This window comes from Leiobunum rupestre, chromosome 8 (genome assembly GCF_980474605.1).
Source record: "Leiobunum rupestre chromosome 8, qqLeiRupe1.1.hap1, whole genome shotgun sequence".
NCBI lineage: Eukaryota > Metazoa > Arthropoda > Arachnida > Opiliones > Sclerosomatidae > Leiobunum > Leiobunum rupestre.
In genome coordinates, this window is record NC_143391.1 from 23,877,051 (window position 1) to 23,896,735 (window position 19,685).

Here is a 19,685-nt window from a genome sequence, read left to right on the forward strand (position 1 = left end):
ATTATAATCACGTTAACTGAATATTTTATTTCTAAAAGAAAGCTATTTGAAGTTCTCTACGCGCTTATTTTAAAGACGCGAAAACTAATTTATGCACGCATTTAAATTTCTTATTAAAAGCTATGCTTAGCTAAGTACATATTTCAAATTTGAAAGCTCTATATTTTAATAAAATGTTACATGTGTGCAGGTGAGGATTTAGGCATGGTCTTTATGGGCTGCAGCCCAGGGCTTCGTTCAATTAAAGGGCCCCCATCACGGTCAAAAAATAAATAAAACAATGGGTGTTATTCCTAATTCCCTCAAGCGGTGGTTTTCGGAAGCTTGCACGTGGAACATGGTGAAGCAGATGCCTTTTTAACGGGGTTGCCACGATTTTTTAACGGGGTTGCCACGATTTTTTAACGGGGTTGCCACGCTTTTTTAACGGGGTTGCCACGCTTTTTTAACGGGGTTGCCACGCTTTTTTAACGGGGTTGCCACGCTTTTTTAACGGGGTTGCCACGCTTTTTTAACGGGGTTGCCACGCTTTTTTAACGGGGTTGCCACGCTTTTTTAACGGGGTTGCCACGCTTTTTTAACGGGGTTGCCACGCTTTTTTAACGGGGTTGCCACGCTTTTTTAACGGGGTTGCCACGCTTTTTTAACGGGGTTGCCACGCTTTTTTAACGGGGTTGCCACGCCTTTTTAATGTAATATAAGTAATTTAGAACAAAAAATGCATGGCAACCCTGTTAAAATAGCGTCTGCTTCACTATGTTCTACACGAAAGCCCATTTAAACTAAAAATTAAAAAGGGGTAAAAAGAAAAGAAATTTTGGACAAAATGGCGAATGAATCCGCACAACTAACCCAAAATTGGGTAGGCCCCAAACAGCGTTAGTCCAGGGCCCTCAAAGTTAGCAGTCCGCCCCTGAATATGTGAAGACATAACCAGAAGTATATAACATATCTCTTACGTAAGAATTACTCATCTCTCTCTATCCTAAGCTAAGCCTAGGTTTTCATAAAATGTTAAATGCGTAGAAATAACCAGAAGTGTATAATATCTCTTACGTAAGAAGTACTCATCTCTCTATCCTAAGCTAAGCCTAGGTTTTCATAAAATGTTAAATGCGTAGATATAACCATAAGTGTATAATATCTCTTGCGTAAGAAGTATTCATCTTTGGAAATTCGCGCCAAATGGAATCAGCATCGAGCCTGAAAAAGTAAATGTTTAATTTTTACGACCTAGATGGATACTTATCTCGTAAGGAATGCATTATTAACTTCCGGTATAACGAAGTTATCGTTTGATTTTTACGAACGACATTTTAAATAATATTAATCTACCGGAACTGATTTGATGTTATTTTTTATTCCGCAGACGGACCCGAGGTTAATTTGGTGGCTGAGCAAGAAGTATCAGCCGGACATTCGTTAACGGTCAAGTGCAACGTAGCCGCCAGTCCCCCGCCCTATTCCGTCCAGTGGAAGAAAGACGACGACCCGTATTTCCGACAGAACGGGGACACTTTGACTCTGGAGTCGCCCTCCGCGGATGACGCCGGACGCTACAGTTGCATCGCCTCCAATATATTACAACCATCGGGATCTCTTCTGCAACGCGAAGTCACTGGAAACGCCAGCGTCACCATCCACATCACTCGTAAGTATCTATGCCTCTCATCTCTGTAGGAAGAACGACTAAACAACGACTCCGACGACCGCTATCGATACACGCGAGTATACAGGGTGTTTCAAAAGGTTATGCAAACATTTTAAGGAGTTGTAGGGGGTGAGTTGAGAAGTATCATTGTTGGAAAAAGGCCGGCTTTTTTTTGAAAAAATTAAGACCAGTGGCTATAACCGTCTTTTTCGGTTATAACCGGCTAAAATATAAACAGTACCTTTTACTTATGTAAGTAGAAATTGTCTGCAGTTACTAAAACAAATAAAGCGAAATAACTATATAAAATAACTGAATTCTTTTGATTTCCTCGGGAAATTCCCCCTAGTTTTTGTGTATGTCGCACCGACAGAAGCGAGGCAGCGAACTTTGGAACTTTAAACCTACCGAAAAACTGGTGAAAGTAAACCGGTTTATAAATATAAAACAAAAAATAAACTAAATTTCTAAATAAAAACTATTAATTTACTAAAATATTCGTAATTTTTTTTTAAAAAGCCACAAAAATCTGGATTTTTCAAGTGGCTATAACCGGTTTTAACCAGGTGGCTAAGGTGACGATGAGTTAACAGAGCGCCAGAGAGCTTCAAAGTGTGGCCTACTAGCCCCTGTAAGTAGGCTGCAACAAACGCAAAACCAAGCAGCAGGGAAACGCGAACATTAAGGTTTGGGCTCGTGTGATAGGAAAAAAGAACTTTGTAAACAAATCGAGGTAACCAGCGAAAAAAAGGTAAACTTAAACAGTATTTAAAGTCGTGAGGGGACCGCGATTTCTCACAATTACATCGTACCCCTGAAATCGCATTTCCCTGCGGCTTGGTTTTGCGCTTGTTGCAGCCTACTTCCAGGGGCTAGTAGGCCACACTTTGAAGCTCTCTGACGCTCTGTTAACTCATCGTAGGAAAATTGGAAAAAAACATACTTCTCAACTCACCCCCTACAACTCCTTAATGTTTTTGCATAACCTTTTGAAACTCCCTGTATAGCTCGGGACCTCTCATAGTCGATCCTTTTTCCATTCGGCGGCGCGTTCAACCCTCCCCCCTCAATTGACATTTCGGGATTCATCCCCCCCCCCATTCGGAATCACTTGGTCGTTTCCCGCCTCCTCCCGCAGTATATTTTATCCCAGTAAGGGTCCTATAAATGTATCTCACTCCTACTCCTTTTATAAGTCTTCGTCCGCTCTCCTTCATTCTTCTTGACGCGATTTGGCGAATCGCTTTTTTACGGAGGAGATGTTATTCGGCGGGGAGTCGAGGGGGCGGAAGGAGTTACTTTTCTCGCCCCCCTCTCGTGTCTCGCCGGTCAATCTTTGTTTGCGAGTATCCGGCCGTTTATCCGAAGGCGCCCCCTTTCGTCTCTCGGAGGGGATAGACTCCCTGAAAGCTGACTCTGACAACCGTTTTCAGGCTGATAAAGCGTTCAAAGGCTGCACGGAGCCCGTAACGAAAATGGCTGTTATTGCTTTGGGCCGAATCACGATCTCGATTTACCTCTCCTTCTTTTCCGTCCGACGCTCTCTCTCTCTCGTTAAGTTTTGCTTCTTTTCCTCTTCCGTCTTTCGGATTTTTTTTCTTGTTTATAATAAAAACGGAGAAGGCTGTAGATAACGACGGAGTTGTCTCGCGAGAATACCCGGAGTTTCGATAGATTGGGTTGGGAATTATCTGACAGTTTGTAGGCGAAAACATTTTTAGCAACTTCTCTACCCAATGAATTGGAAACTAGAATTTTAGGCCTTTTCAAATGTTTTCGTTGTCTAAGTTTCGAAACAGTCGTGCCTTTATAAATATATTTTTAAATATATTTCCTATTGGTTCACGTATTTTATAACAGGGTTGCCATGCGTCAGGGAAAACGGAGAAATCAGAGTGATGTCAGGGAATTTAAAAATGGGCTGAATAGGTCAGGGAATTTTAAGCATTTGTGAAAAGTGGGGGAATTTTAAGCATTTGTGAAAAGTCGGGGAATTTTAAGCATTTGTGAAAAGTCGGGGAATTTTAAGCATTTGTGAAAAGTCGGGGAATTTTAAGCATTTGTGAAAAGTCGGGGAATTTTAAGCATTTGTGAAAAGTCGGGGAATTTTAAGCATTTGTGAAAAGTCGGGGAATTTTAAGCATTTGTAAAACGTCGGGGAATTTTAAGCATTTGTAAAACGTCGGGGAATTTTAAGCATTTGTAAAACGTCGGGGAATTTTAAGCATTTGTAAAACGTCGGGGAATTTTAAGCATTTGTAAAAATTCGGGGAATTTTAAGCATTTGTAAAAATTCGGGGAATTTTAAGCATTTGTAAAAATTCGGGGAATTTTAAGCATTTGTAGAAAGTCGGGGAATTTTATGCATTTGTAGAAAGTCGGGAAATTTTAAGCATTTGTAAAAAGTAGGGGAATTTTAAGCATAAAATGGTCAGGGAATAGTCAGGGAATTTGAATCTGAAAATATGGTGGCAACCCTGTATAAACGTATGTGCTATCTCTTTTTAAAAAATGCGAAAACGAACCTTTTAAGTTTAACGCCAAAGCGCTTCGAATAAAACGAAAAGGGATGATAACCGCGTTCCCGTCTCTAACGTAAACTCGAAAGCGTTTAAATTTTTTAGAACTATTAATAGCTAGGTCCGCTTTCGTTGGCGTGTCGTCCTTAAAAGATCACTTAGGCGGACGGTTACGTTTCTCACTCCTTTTTAAAAGTTTGAATATTTGATTAGGGGCCGACGCGCTCGCTTCCTCTAGTGGAAGGAGACGATCAAATTAAGTACGACAAAATGTTGGTCGCGGGCCCGCGAAGAAGTTAATGTTTTCGTTTAAGCGAATGAATATTCAAGTTTTGAGCGAGAGAGATGGGAAGAGGCGGAGTAACTATTCGATTGACTGGTGCAGGGTTGCCACAAAATTTTCAGATTCAAATTCCCTGACTATTCCCTGTTTTCCCTGACCATTTTAAGAGATTTTCCTTGACTTATTAAGGGCAAAATTTTTCGTTTATATTTTACTTTTATTAGAAGTTAATAAATTTGGATGGACTTATATTTCAGTAAAAAGGTTATTGCAATGTTGAAAAGATTAGCCAAACATTCAAGGAAATAAATGATAATCGTGGAATTTGTCATACATCTAGAGTTAAATTACCTTCAAAAAGTGCACAGATAAAATTAAATTCCCTGACTTTTCACTGAATCTTTACAAATTCTTAAAATTCCCTGACATTTCCCTGACTTTTTAGGCCCATTTTTAAATTCCCTGACTTTTCCCTGATTTCCCTGTTTTCCCTGACGTGTGGCAACCCTGCTGGTGGCTCCATCTCTGTCCAATGAATAATTTAGTCGTTCCACAAAAGGAGGTTTTCTAAATTGTTACGACTATTTGGCCCTACACTTTTGGAAAGCTCGCAGTTTCCTAGTAACCTCAAATAGAACAAAAAAAAGTAAAGAGAAAAGCGAGTCCAGTGTCGTTAATCTAGGTGCGCTAAGTCTCGCGCTTTAATGAATTTCTGATGATAATGAAGAGCTCTAGTCCGCTTTTGGCGGGACCCCTTTAAACCCCGATACGAGCTCCCGTTGAAACCGCGCTTTTTCGTCTAATAGGAGGGGGGCTTTCTTATCTGGATCAGTTCGTTCCCCCGGATCGAGATAAGCGGCCGATTTGCAGGTACGCGGCCGCGAGATTATTCTTCCCAAAACCGCCGTCGTATTAGTCGACATCGTGTCGGAAGGCTGGCAGTGGGGTAAAATCAATCGGCGCTTTTTGACAAATACGAAGCCCCGGTGCATTAAGCATGCTGGTGGCGTAACCAGAGCCCCTAACGACTCTTTTCCATTACAATAAAGCCGAACGCCTAACTGCGAGGCGCGTCGCTAGAGCTGATACCTCTCCTCGATCCCTTTTTGACCCCGTTTAGGTTTTCGCCAGACGTTAGACGCGATTTATTAACCCCCGCGTATGAACTCTCTCTAACTTCGTAAGTCGGAACCTACAGGGTGGAAGCCTCAGCCGTGGTCCAGCCTCGGTACTTCTCCTAGTACACCAGAGTGCTGCGGGTCGAACACTTTACAGGCGCTGGTATTGCACAAATAGACCAATGGGATAATTATATGCGCATCTTTATCGAATCGCCCGAAAAAGCATTTGTAAGATGCGCTTCTAATTCTCCCATTGGTCGATTTTTACACTAGGAAAAGTACCGAGGCTGGACCACGGCTGAAGCTTGAAATTCTCCCATTGGTCTATTTTTGGTCTACCAGCGCCTGTAGAAGTGTTCCATCCGCGGTACTCTGGTGTACTAGGAGAAGTACCGAGGCTGGACCACGGCTGAGGCTTCCACCCTGTATAAGTTCCGGAGTGGCTGAAGTCGGTGGTTATAGTTGAAGGGAAATCCATTTCGTCGGCGCGTTCTTATTAGGCCCCCTTTTTTGTTTTTCCAAGGTGACCGATGCGGGGGGGGGGCTACTTATGCGAGTAGAATTCCATCAGTCTTTCGCTTTTAATGATAGATTTCTGGCTGGACGCAGCGCGTGCCGCGGAAGAATCTTTTAGGCGCGCCCATTAGGCCAGCTTGGTTCGTTCAAACCCCGCTATTAACGAGGCTTTTAATCCGCGTAGCGACATAACGGAAAACATCGTCCCACCCGCGCCTAAGACTAGAAATAGCGAGCGCCCTTTCGCTTATTAAAAACTCATTAATCAAAACGAGTTAGTTGCTCGGACGGCGTCAGTCTTTTGAATTAAACATTTCGCCGATTAGATATGGAAAGTTTCGGCGCGGCGATTGGGTTCACGCGCCAGGCTCGACGGAATACTAATGGAAACGTGTGTTTTCTCTACTCCTCAATTATCGCGCGCAGATAAACCGGGAGAGGCTCAGATTCACCCGACTAATCCGGTGGCCATCGCCGGACGACCTTTCACCTTATCATGCTCGGCCCAGCCTCCCGGATGGCCTCATCCCGAGTTCCGATGGTGGAGGGAAGGTCAAGAGAATATCGAACTAGCCAGGAGGGCCAACTACACTTTGATCTCGGCGCACGTTAGTCACGAGGGACGCTATTTATGTCAACCTCAAAACGCTCTCGGAGAAGGAAAGTTGGCCTCGGTGTATCTCACCGTAAACGGTAAGTGACACGCCTTTGCAATCGTCCAACTTAAGCCAGGCGCTCACTGCTCTTCGTAACGTCTACGTCCTACCTTTCACGAGCCTGCGCTTCGTAACGGAGACAATTCCTTGTGGAAGGCAGGACGGATACGAAACGGAGAGCCAATGGGCGCCTAGCATTAGCCGGCCATCGCGACTTCCGAACGCGCTCGACGACGTTCCCTCTAGAAACGCGTCGGACGTCGCGATAAATGGCTAAGTCGAAAGATTCGACGTCGGAAATACTGAAATCTCGATGTTCCCCGCAGAATCTCCGACGATAAGCATTCCTCCGAGACCGCAAATTATCAAGAAGGAAGGGGACAGGAATTTCAGCCTCACGTGTCGAGCCCGCGGCAAACCCAAACCTCAAGTGAGGTGGCTCCACAACCAAGAACCGATCGCTCTAAACGAGCAACAAGGACGGCATAGCGTGACGATTACGGACAACATCGAGGACAACAACGCTTACTCCGTCCAAAGTACACTCAACTTCGACGGAGCGGCCAGAAGGGTCAACACTCTGGACCCGAGCGACCGAGGACAATATTCTTGCGTTTTCGATAATGGCGTTGGAAATTCGGCTTCTTCGCACACTGTGGTCCACATTGAGCGTGAGTTCCGTCTTTGTTTATATTTTCGAGTCTTTTCCTTCAAATAAATAAAAGTTTGGGGTAAATGTCGTCTTAGAACCAGGTATAATAATATATTAGTGAAATGCGAAAAAGGTCTAGCCTTTAAATGGGGGTATTACGGGAATGGAAGGGTCCTACATTTCGAGAGAAGGCTGGCAAACGCAGTCACTCTCATTCGCTTCCTCTCTGACTTTTTTTACGATCATTTTCTTTTCGAGAATAGCCACTCAAAGGCGTAAACAGTGCCGTAAAAATAGTTTCTTCAGCGGGCTCCTCGCGCCCTTTATTTTTACGAGGGATTGGGAGAAGCTGAGGCAATGAGAAGACCCTTAATATTTCGTCTCGACATCCCATCTCCGGTCCTCCGAATTTCCCGCTTTTTTATGGTGGGAGGCAAAGGTCGATACAAAACGTTGAAGGCCAGGAACCGGGATGAGCTTTGAGATACCGTTTTCGTGGAGAGCCAGACGGAGAAAGGGGGTTTCCGCGCTGGGTGTGTTAAAACTAATTAAGCTCCGAAAAAGGATTGGACGTTTACATAGCGTCTGAAGGGACTTCGGGGAGATGTTCCTCATTCGGACGTTTTAAAAGGCCCTCTCTCTTTCAAAGGCACCTCCAAATCTAAAGCTCCCAAGCCCAATTTAATTATATAACAGTAATAGCTTCATGGTTTCGATAATAAGACCAGCCGAATCTTGTCGTAAAACCAGGTGTTTTACAACGCGCGGCCCGTGTCAAATTAAAAGAACTTTTTGGGATCACATTTCGTAGTTTAGTCAAAAGGGTCGTTTATAAAATTTAAACCGAGGATTTTCTTTCAATTAGTCTTTCCTTTTTTTTGGCGCACCAATTTTTAACAAAGCAACGTCAGAGTCAATCGATTAGATTGTCGTTTTATTCGCCGATCTTTGACTCTTATTTAATAGGCGAATCTATAAAGTAAATTTGGTCTTAAAGGCCGACTACATAAATATTCGGTTTACTGTCTTTCACTGGAAGTCGGCTGACTGCAATACACGTGTGCCATGCAGTCAGCCGACTTCCAGTGAAAGACAGTAAACCGAAGATTTATGTAGTCCAACTTGCTGACATGGGAAAACAAAATCACTTGACTACCATATCACAACAACTTCGATTCGGTAACTCGTGTTCATAGTTGGCCGTGCGACGGTAAGGAAAAAATCATTCCATCCAGATACTGCAGACAGCTAATTAACTTCCATTTTTCCATTACAAAATGTTTTATATAATCATAATAATTTGATAATTTAGATGAATTGATCAAAATTTCCACCGCCATTAGCCAAATAAAATTAATAATAGTTCGTAATTCTTAGAATAGATGGCGTTGCCGTTCTCCACAAAATCACGTGACTACCATCTTTTCAGCCCCCCATAGTTTCGCCTATTAATTCGTTTTACACCGTGTTCTGGAAAGATTTTATTTAGAATCTGTGATATTTGGTTGATATTGAAGTGGATAATCGCCGTGTCGCGTTGAAAAGTACACGCCGAAACACTCAAAAAGTCGTTAGAAGCAATTTCAATTTGGAGGCGGAAAGGAGATTCGGAACAGATTACAGTGGGTGGTGCGGGATGTATTTAGGTTTCGGACTTATTATTTCACTGGCTCGTAATTTGGAGCCACTCGACTCGAAAGAGAGGAAAGGGGCCAGTAACGGATATTTTGGCTAACCATACCCCCCTCTCTAACGAAAGGAGCCGAATTCATTTCGGCCCCTTTTTTGTCGGACTCCGAGCAGGGGGAAGCATTCGTCACAATTTAATTGGTCAATTTTTAATTCTTGTCAGGTAATGAGAGGGGGCCTTTTAATAGGCTGGCCGCGACCGGAGCGCGCTAATATAATTTCCGCTTGACGCGCGCCGCTCTTCTCTATCTGGGCAGGGCACCGAAAATAATTATACTCTTTCCGCGCTCTTTTCGTGGATGGCATTGTTTAAAGTTTTGATAACAGCTCGCTGTTAACGCTCGCTAAAAGACCCAAATTTCCTTCTTTCATTTTTATGGAAATTAGGACCTAGTTTTCATAAACTACAAATGTTTAATGGTTGTACACTTCGCCATCTCTGATCGAGTTTAAAGTACTTTCTAAATCGTGGTTACATTCGCGTTTTACGACCAAATTTGCCAACGTAATTGTTGTCAAATCGTAAATAAAATAAGTCTTTAAATTCTATTAATAGAAACGTTTAAATTGCTTAAAGGGGAACGGCCAAGCTTTTTAAAATATCGCCTTATTTGCGTATCAAAAGATCACGTACCTTATTTTGTCTTGAAAAAAGTTTTTGGCCTAAAAAGTTGGAACTCAAAATAACGCCAAGTATTTGGGCTTGAATTTTCGCCGCCATCTTAAGGTGTATCGCCAGCGCCAGCAGCACCTTAGTGAGCGATTTCCAAACTATCCTAACTTTTAGAATCGTGCAATTTAGGCTTAGGTCCCGTATATCTGGAACGCGCCGCGCGTGCAAAACAAATCTTTCTCGTATTCAGTAGCGCGCGCTTTTACATTGTTTTTCTGTCTCACCGTTTTCTCACCAGGTGTCGCGGCGGCCGCGCGCTTTTCAATTTCCTGAAATTTCTTTATTTTATTATAAATTAACCACTTAATATTTTTTACGCGGCTTTCGCCATAAATTTTAGTTTTTAACGGGCTATAGGGCTATCTAACTGGTTAAAGCTTGACCGTTCCCCTTTAATAAAAGGACCCCAAAATGATCGATTACGTCTAAATAAATATACGTTTTATATTTCTTAAAAGTTAAATGTAAAATCAATTTTCAGACTCTCCCGTGGTTCGCCACACGTACAACAGAGTGGCCTTCGACGTGGGTGAAACGGCCGTTCTGGTGTGCAAAATGCAAGCCTACCCCGAACCGAATTTCGAATGGTTCTACCAGTCGCGAAGTTTGGAGTATCAAGGAGCCTATCAGACTAACGTGACGAGCCTGGGAAACGACCTTTTCGCCGGAGCGCTGGCCATTCGGGACATCTCGGAAGGCGACTACGGGGACTACACTTGCCGCGCTTGGAATCTAATCGGAGACGACGAGAAGACTATAATCAAATTGGTCAAGAAAGGGGCGCCCGACCCGCCCTCCCACGTCGCCCCGGTCAATATCAACTCCAACACCGTCACCTTGCAGTGGGTGCACGGCTTCAACGGAGGATACGCCAATACGGAGTTCATCGTCAGCGTCTACGACACGTCAAACGGTCAAGTCCGCAACGAGTCTTGTCGAACGCAAAATCCTTGCGAAGTAACAGGTGAGGGGACGCCTCCATTTCGTTTAACGTCAGGGCCTTCGTCGTATCTCCTTAACGACTGACGTAAAGCCCATTTAGTTAAATGCACGGTCCCATCGCTCCCTGGTCCCTAGTTCAAACGGGCGAAGGAGTAAAAATACCCATCGGCCTCGATAAGGGAACGTAAGGTCCCGGAGATTACGCTCTGACAGATTTTTAACTTCTAAAGAATAATGAACCCCCTTTAATGAGGTTTTATATTAATATGTAAATTTATTTTTATCAGGGCTGACGTCGAATACGAAATATAAATTCAAGGTTTTGGCCGTCAACGCCAGGGGACACAGCGGATACTCGGAGGAAATTACCATCACCAGTAAAGGTATTTGCCGTTCCGAAAAGAATACATTATTACGTTATGGTAACGGTGGTAAAGGCGAACTAACACGTTTATTTTTTACCATTTTTTTCTTCCTTTATTCGACACAGTTAACTTGAAAGGTGAGTTTGTGTCTCGTCGATGGTGGAAGTAATCTTGTCCTAACAAAAACGGCTCCCCTCTTTCTAACTCCCGGATCCAAAACAACCCGACTAAACACGCCGACTCTAACACGTCTCTCCCGCCTCTTTCGAATTAACCGCATTACGCCCATTCGTGACGGAGAACGAATTCGTGCATTTTTTTCGAGCTTTATTAACCTAAACTATTCCTTTCTAATTAACCCGTTGATATCGTTTAATTCGCTTTAGATATGCCGCGTGTCAACGCCGCCCACTACGACAAAGACACTCACGTCGTCACTTTCCAGGTCATGCCCACCAACCTGAAATTATTCGCCAAGGTGCTTTTTTCTCTTTTGTTTTAACATTTTTTTGCGACGTTTTTATCGCGTAAAGAGCCCTGGCTAATTAGCCTTCTCGTCCCCCCCAGATCGAAGCTAGGTCCTCGGACGTTGAAGATTGGAAACAAGTTGCCCAGGTAGACGAGGTGGCCCCCAACGTGAACAAAGTGCCCCTGCGAGCTCCCGTCACCGCCCAAGCCTACAGCGACGTCCGAGTTGTGCTTTGTTTATGGAGTAACGAGTCCTGGTGCGGAGATGGTCGCATCGCCAGTCCTGACGGTCAGTTTTCTTTCTACCATCGCTCGTTTAAGAAAGCCTACTAAGCGTATGTCGGAAACGGATCACCGAAATTGCTCTATTATCTCGCGCTGGCAATTTTATCCATTTTCCGATACTTCCGATCTGGCCTACTTTTGATCAACCAGGCGGCCCCTATAAAAACGCTGCCTCCGCGCGCCTGCAAGCTATGTCGCCCAATACCCCTTTGTGCCCCCGAGCGATCGGAAATCGAATCAATTTTTCTTCTCGCCACTTTCAGTTACAAAGCAAATCCCCTTAGAGTCTTCGTCGAAAAAAATAACATCCCGTTCGTTGGGCCTCCCACCCCCTGAAGGCCCCCTGTATAAGGCCCCCTGTTTATACAAAGTTGGGGGACCGTTTTTCTCTCGCGACAAAATAGGCATATTGCTTTTAGGAAATAAGTCGATTCGTTACCGTGACAGCGTCAGAATGGCGAATAAAAAGATCAAGGTAGGCCTAAGCCGTCTTCCTGTAAACATTTGTGTAAGAAACCGACGACGTTACGAAAAAGATGGCCAAATACACTCATCGATCAGCCCATTGGCTTCGAAAAATTCTTTTCCACATAATCTCTCTTCTCTTACGCTTCCCTCCTTCAGTCGATCTGACATCGAAGCTCCTCGCGCCCCCCATCGGGGTAATCTATCTTTCGGCGCGAAATTTGTTTCGGCTAACCCCGTTTGGTTTTCCGCAATTTTGGACGCGACATTTTCTCGCGCTAGCTATCATTTTTATTTACCCGTAAGGTCAAATGCACACCCCCCTCATTCTTATTTTGAAAGCCGTTACAATTATACAGGGTGTTTTTCAAAAGGTTATGCGAAAATTTGAAGGAGTTGTAGGGGGTGAGTTGAGAAGTATGCCTGTTTTTTCCCATTTTCCTATGAGTTAAGCCTAGTTCCCACTTAACGAATTTTCGATATTTTCGCGACGAATTTAATTTTCGCCGTAGCTTAGTAAATTTTATTCGCGACCGTCAATTCGTCTCACGAAAACTAAATTTCGCGCTAAGTGGGAATCAGGCTTAAAAAGAGCGCCAGAGAGCTTCAAAGTGTGGCCTACTAGCCCCTGCAAGTAGGCTGCAACCAGCGCAAAACCAAGCAGCAGGGAAACGCGAACCTTAAGGTTTGGGTTCGTGTGATAGGTCAAAAACGACTTTGTAAACAATTCGAGGTAACCAGCGTAAAAAGTAAACTTAAACGGTATTTATTATAGGGTTGGCCGATATCGTAATTTAACCGATTCCGACACCGATACCGATTTCATGTTTCTACCGATACCGATACCGATTTTTTTACCGATATGGCAAATCGGTACCGATACCGATTTTCCCGATTTTTTACCGATTTTCACCGATACAGATTTTACAATTCATTATCAATGGTCCAATACTAATGTTACCGATTTAAAAAAATCTCGATCTACGAAAACGGCGTCTCTTCCTCTCCACCGCCATTTCTCCATGCCGCAACTGAAGTTTGAACTTCATATGGTCAAGTTTAGTGACTCCATCTACCAGGACTTTAAGAAAATTGGTTTTAAATAATCGGAACTAATCGGTATCTGAAGGTTTTTTTTTATAATCGGGTAAAATCGGTTTTTTAGACGCGAACCGATTTCATATCGGTTTGGGCCCAACACAAAAGCCGCGTTCACACTAGACACTTTGGAACCGTTTTAAAACGGTTTCAAAAGATCGAATTGTAAAATTTTGATATCGAATGTATTTATCGTATGGCTATTAATACAGTTGACACCGAAAATGTTCAATTTTATCTTTCGAAACCGTTTAAAAACGGTTCCAAAGTGTCTAGTGTGAACACGGCTTAAGTCCCTGCTGCTTGGTTTTGAGCTTTTTGCGCCTACTTCCAGAGGCTAGTAGGCCACATTTTGAAGCTCTCTGGCTCTCTTTTAACTCATCGTAGGAAAATGGGGGAAAAACCGGCATACCTCTTAATATTTTTGCATAATCTGTTGAAACATCCTGTATATTTTTTAAATATAGAAAATTCAATCGTCATTCTAACGAACTGAATCTTTTCCGTCGTAACCATCCGCTTGATTTAATGAGCGGCTTGGTAACAAAGAGGGCTGTCGTTTCATCCGTTCCCCGTCATTTTCCAACCTCGATATCTCTTTGGATTGGTGTCCTATTTAGTCGAATTGGATCTTCATTTCCAATGGAATGTTTTAATAAGTCTTTCTCTCTCTTCACCCGGGGAGGGCGCGCCGCCAAGGTATTGAATTGGAAAGCCGAAACTTACGCCAGTGAAAAGGAAAGATATCGGTTCGTTCGGCTCAAATTTCACTCTAGCTCCTTCAACCCCCCTCGCCCCACTTCCAGTTCCGCTAATTCTTAAAATATAGCGAAAAGGATCTTTAATCAATACTTCTCAACAAGGTGCGCTTATTGTGTCGAGCCCCGTGTTCCATCCTAGAGCCCCGATGATTTTTCTTTTAAAACGAGAGAGAGAGGGGGGAATAGAGACCTCTCCCGTAGCTTTAGATTGCAAATGCTCGCGCTCCACTAAGCCGAAAAGGCGAATTTGCTTCCCCTTCATTCAAATAATGTCCTAGTTTCGGAATTTTCGACCTATACGATCCCTTTCCCCTTTATATTAGAAATCTCGCCGTATTACTTTCTCTCCTAAACCGCTTTGGTTCAAAATGAAGTTGTCAGCGCCGTATCCGAAATAATATTATTCCTCGACCTATCTACCCCCTAAGTAATTAATTTTAATCTTTAAGGATAATATGAAGATTTTTCCTTTCTATAAAGTCATTACGCTTCTCGAACTTGTTTTAATGTATCGCTTTCGTCACGAGATACGTAAGAGTTCAGTTTAGTTTTAGGGTTAGATCAAGAATGTATGTATTTATACTCAGGGATAATGAATATGTCGAGATAATTTTTAGCGTTTCTCCAATTCCACCCGTTGGGGCCCCCGGTGTGCTCCTCCGCTTTAATAAAATCAAATAATAGTGCAATCTCATTGGTTCTTGGAAATTACGTTTTTCGACGCGATTAACGCTGCTGCGAGGACGCAAAAAATAAGACCGTCTCCTTCCCCCCCCCCCCCTTAGCGTGACGGGGTTAGGGCCTCAACGTGTCCGTCGATAGTCTCGACATATTCATTCTCCCTGAGTATAAATAAATACATTCTTGGTTAGATCTTTATAAAATAGGTAACTCGTCGAATTTTCTTTTGGCTATCATAGTGAAACGTAACTCTACGTCACGAGTGACGCGCCCAATGTTACTTTATTGAAAGGCCTATGTGGCCTATTTTTGACCTACTAACGCCTGTAGAAGTATTCCAGTAGCAATACACCGCTGTGTTGGCAGAGGCCCACATTTAGGAGTTGACTTTGTATTACGACCTCTCTCGTCAATTCTCTTTCGATATTTTTTTATATAACCTGCTAAAAATTGAAATTCGCCAACTGTAAAAACGACCATGGGGAATTTTTCATTCCTTAAGATACAAATTGGCGAGACTAAAGAGGTGAGGAGGAGGAGGGGGGGGGAGAAGGTAAATTTGAATTTGCCGGAGTTGCCTGGCGTCTTTTAATAAACGCTTTTGCTTGTCGAGAGAATTAATTTGAAGCGACTTGAAAAATATTCGAACCCGCTCGGTTCCCCTTGTTTAGCCGGAATGGAAACACGCGAGGTCTCTCCATACGTTTCTCTCTCTATAGCCGTTAAATTTAGCAGATTAAAAGGAAGCTTGTATACTTTCGGACTAATTAATAAAACTTTGCTTACTCTCTCTCACTCTTTTATCGGGTATAATTAATAACCTGGCAATAAACGTAATGGAGTTTTCTGGTTATTTCAACGTCTCTTAATACCCCCCCCCTCCTCTAAAAACCCAGTTAGAGGCGTATAAAAGGTATACGCATGGGGGGGTGGAACCTTCATTCCAATTTTTCGAGCATCTCCTCCCCCCACGAAAATCGTATTCTTAATATTGAAAATGGCTTTTTTTCCCTCTCGAAGTAAATAAATAATGCTGGCGTCTCAGAGAGTCCGTCGCACGGCTTGCTAATAAAATTGAATCTCCCAAATTCGTCGCGTGGTGGCGCTTTCCTATTTACGGTTCTCTCTCTCATATTTTTTTTATCTCCAGTCCGCCCCTCGTCGCGACTCTTTCTTAACGAAATACCCGCGTAGAAACGCGTCTTAACTTCTTAGGAACACGTAAAAGTCGCCGCACGTGCTCATAAATTCTTTTCTTTCGCGAACGCGTGCGGCCTCGATTCTTACAACGTTCCCCTTTCCTCCTAAAAGAAAACCCGGGGGGGGGGGGAAGGGTTGCTAAGGTCGCGGGTGATCTGTCATAGCCGTATCGAACTCCACCCTGCCCATAAAGTCTGCCTAATCATTTTCGACTCGGCGTGATATGTTAAAAAAACGTATCCGAAAAAGGGAAAAGGTTTTGAGAATACGAGATGGGAGCTTAGTCGAATGGGGTACGTGCGAATATCGGCGTACCGCGAAAAGGTGACCGGAATAAAATGAAAAACGTATTTTTGGCACAGAGAAGAGAAAGATTGAGAAGGTATTTCCAACCAGTTAATACTTTAATTCCGACGACGAATTCTAGGATTAAACATTTCTCGTCCATACTTTTATCTATATATAAAAAGTTCATTCGTTATTTTGCTTTCCGCGAAGCCGATTAACTTCGCTCTCCGGATTGCGGAATCACTCGACGGTGAAACGGAAAGCCGGGATGCGAGTACAGTTTTCGTCTCCGAAAGCCTTACCTGTGATAGACGGCCGTCTCCGATGGCTCTATACTCTTAGAGCCGTCCAATTTATTCCGTTCGGTAATAAATCTTCTCGAAAAGACATTAATCCAGCGCAGTCGAAGAGACTTTTCTTCTGCGCCGCAACTGTTTGAAACGCGGCGGCGTGTTCGAGTGGCACGCGTCACCCCATCCAGATTCCTTCAACGTGGCGGGGCTTAGCCTCCGGGGGCCCCGGGATATTGCCCCATCGGAAACGAATTAGGGCCGACCTCGACAGTCCAAAAAGTTACGTTTTCCCCACTCTAAACCCGGCAAAAGCCTAAAACTCTAATAACCTTTTTGGGTAGAATATCTTACTACGCGCTACGAATTACGAAGTAGGGATTATCGGGGAGGAAGCCCCCCCCCTCGATTTTATAGCGTTACCCCTCCGTATGTTTTTCTCCTCCCCGCGTAGTCTATCATTGTATTCACTTTGGTTTGGTCCGATCGTCTCTTCTCGTACATCACTTTACCCCCATTAAGTCACCAAACAGTTCATTTGCATAGTTATTAAACTCTCCGTCTCTCCCTGCCTCCCTGGGTCTGGTCTCGATCCCTCGGCGCCCGCTCTTTCCCGTGACCTTTCCATAGAAATTCTTGTAGCTATCCGCCAACGAGCGACGGAACGCCGGTTAGCTGTCAGCCTTCTACGACTCTATATCGGCACGCGTTACGCCAACACAAATTTCGCGTCTCAAATCTGCCGGTGGTATAGAGAAGAGCGTGGTCAATTCCCCGCTCTCTGATCCCTTCACCGCGTCGCATTCCAATCAGAAGACTGCACCATCTCACCGTACCCGTCGAGAAACGCGACTCTACCCCCGTTCCCACCCTGACGTTCACCGTCAACCGACACTCCTTTTCGTTTTTACGGAGATTGTAGCCCGGCGAGTGTAATATTGTATAGGCCCCAATCTTTTGACATTCGGCGTTAGTTACATTTTCAGACGTACGGTCGGGCTCTGATCGGGCGCTTCTTGTCTCGCTGTTTGCTGATGTTGAATTATGAAAGGGGAGCGTGGATTGTACGGAATCCGTTCGTGGGGGTTCGCGTTGACCGAGATTTCCTAATCTCGCGGGGAAGCGGAAATCGAAGGGGACGGATGAGAAGGGAGGAGATGCGAATAGAGAAGTTGGAATTAGCGACGGAGGTCGGCTTGCCTCTTCCCCGAAATTAAACGTAACTCGGCAGGAAGGCGAGGGGTTCAACATCTTAGCGCGCGATGAGAGTATTATTAGAATTTTAAAGGCCGAAACAATAATTATCTTTAAAGATTGAAGTAAGCGTCAAAAGAGCGGGGAATTTGAAATTGGCTTAAAAGCTATTAATTATTCAAAAAGTACAACGTCGAAAAGTCGGCCCTCTTTTGATGTATTCATATATGTTTTAGTCGAGCGGCGGCTTCAGGTGTCGCGTTTGTTAATCACGACCAGCGGGCGGGGGAAACATTCCTCCCCTTTTCGTTTCTATATTTATTCCACTCTAAAATAATTAAGACTTTCGCGGATCGATAGAAACTAAACGCGTCTGAATATTCCAGCGAGCTTTAATTAACTTCGGAACTTTTTCCGCTTCATTTTAGTCTAATATGGCGTTTGGTCAGTCCGCGTTAAATAAGTTAAAAGCCTCTGTAATGTAAGTTACGAAATTATCGCCTTCCAGATATTATTTCTTCGTAGTTGCCACAGCGTGTCTTTGAATAAGTAATTAATCTTTCGGAATGTATAAACCCGAACAATATCGCTTGTAAACTATAGAATCGTCGTAATTACGGCCATTGTCAAAAACTCTTTTCACGTTTTGAACAATTATTAATTTAATAATCACGCGTTTTAAATTAGGTGGCCGGGTTACAATGCTTTGGAAAGGGTATAGACGTGGAAAAACTTAATCAGGGAATTAGATTATTGACAGAAAAGTCAGGGAAATTGCAATTTAGAAAAACAAATTGGGGAAATTAGAATTTAGTAAAACAAATTGGGGAAATTAGAATTTAGTAAAACAAATTGGGGAAATTAGAATTTAGTAAAACAAATTGGGGAAATTAATATTATTTTGTAAAAAATCTGGGAAATTACATTTTTTTTTAATCTGGGTAAATCTGAGAAATTACAATTTTTTTAATCTGGAAAAATCTGGGAAATTACAATTTTTTTTTAATCTGAGAAAATCTGAGAAATTACATTTCTTTTTAAATCTGGGAAAATCTGAGAAATTACAATTTTTTTAATCTGGGTAATCTGATAAATTACAATTTTTTTAATCTGGGTAATCTGATAAATTAAATTTTTTTAATCTGGGAAAATCTGAGAAATTACATTTCTTTTTAAATCTGGGAAAATCTGAGAACTTACATTTCTTTTTTAATCTGGGTAATCTGAGAAATTACAATTTTTTTAATCTGGGATAATCTGGGAACTTACAATTTTTTTAATCTGGGATAATCTGGGAACTTACAATTTTTTTGTTAACAATTTATGATGGTTCAGAAAGTTTGCCTTAAAGAGTAAAAATTTCCATACGTGTTTCTTATTAAAGATTTGATTTTATTACTTTTATGGAACCAATTTAGATTAAGTGTCAATCTTAGTTTTAATTGAGGTTATATTGCATCTGGAAAAATAAGGGAAATGCATGTGAGAAATCCTGGAAATATCAGGAAAAAGTTAGTTTACAGGGTTGCCACACGTCAGGGAAAAGTCAGGGAATTTAAAAATGGGGCCTAAAAAGTCGGGGAAAGAATTTGTAAAAAGTCAAGGATAGGTCAGAAATTTAAGAATATGTAAAAAGTCAGGGAATTCAGTTTAAGCTTAACACTTTTTTAAGGTAATTTTACTCTAGATCTATGGAAAATCAGGCTAATATTATTTATAACTTTGGTATTGAAATATAAGTTGATTAAATTTCTTAAATTCTGATAAATTTAAAAGTTAATTTTGGCCTTAAAAGGTCAAGGGAAAATAACTTAAAATGGTCAGAATAGTCAAGGAATTTGAATAATATTGTGCGCAACCCTGTTGTATGAACCCTGATAGGAGGGTG

General features: G+C 42.7%; 1 protein-coding gene across 1 annotated transcript in view; it reads left to right on the forward strand.

Annotated features, from left to right (window-relative positions):
- Window positions 1–19,685, forward strand: part of LOC149932811 (contactin-4-like) — an 85,515-nt gene that overhangs the window by 55,186 nt on the left and 10,644 nt on the right. The window contains exons 5-11 of the mRNA XM_090157493.1: window positions 1,370–1,651; window positions 6,517–6,783; window positions 7,073–7,417; window positions 10,242–10,724; window positions 10,990–11,085; window positions 11,454–11,545; window positions 11,635–11,824. Coding sequence (XP_090013619.1) covers window positions 1,370–1,651; window positions 6,517–6,783; window positions 7,073–7,417; window positions 10,242–10,724; window positions 10,990–11,085; window positions 11,454–11,545; window positions 11,635–11,824 — 1,755 coding nt within the window. The remainder of the gene's footprint in view (window positions 1–1,369; window positions 1,652–6,516; window positions 6,784–7,072; window positions 7,418–10,241; window positions 10,725–10,989; window positions 11,086–11,453; window positions 11,546–11,634; window positions 11,825–19,685) is intronic.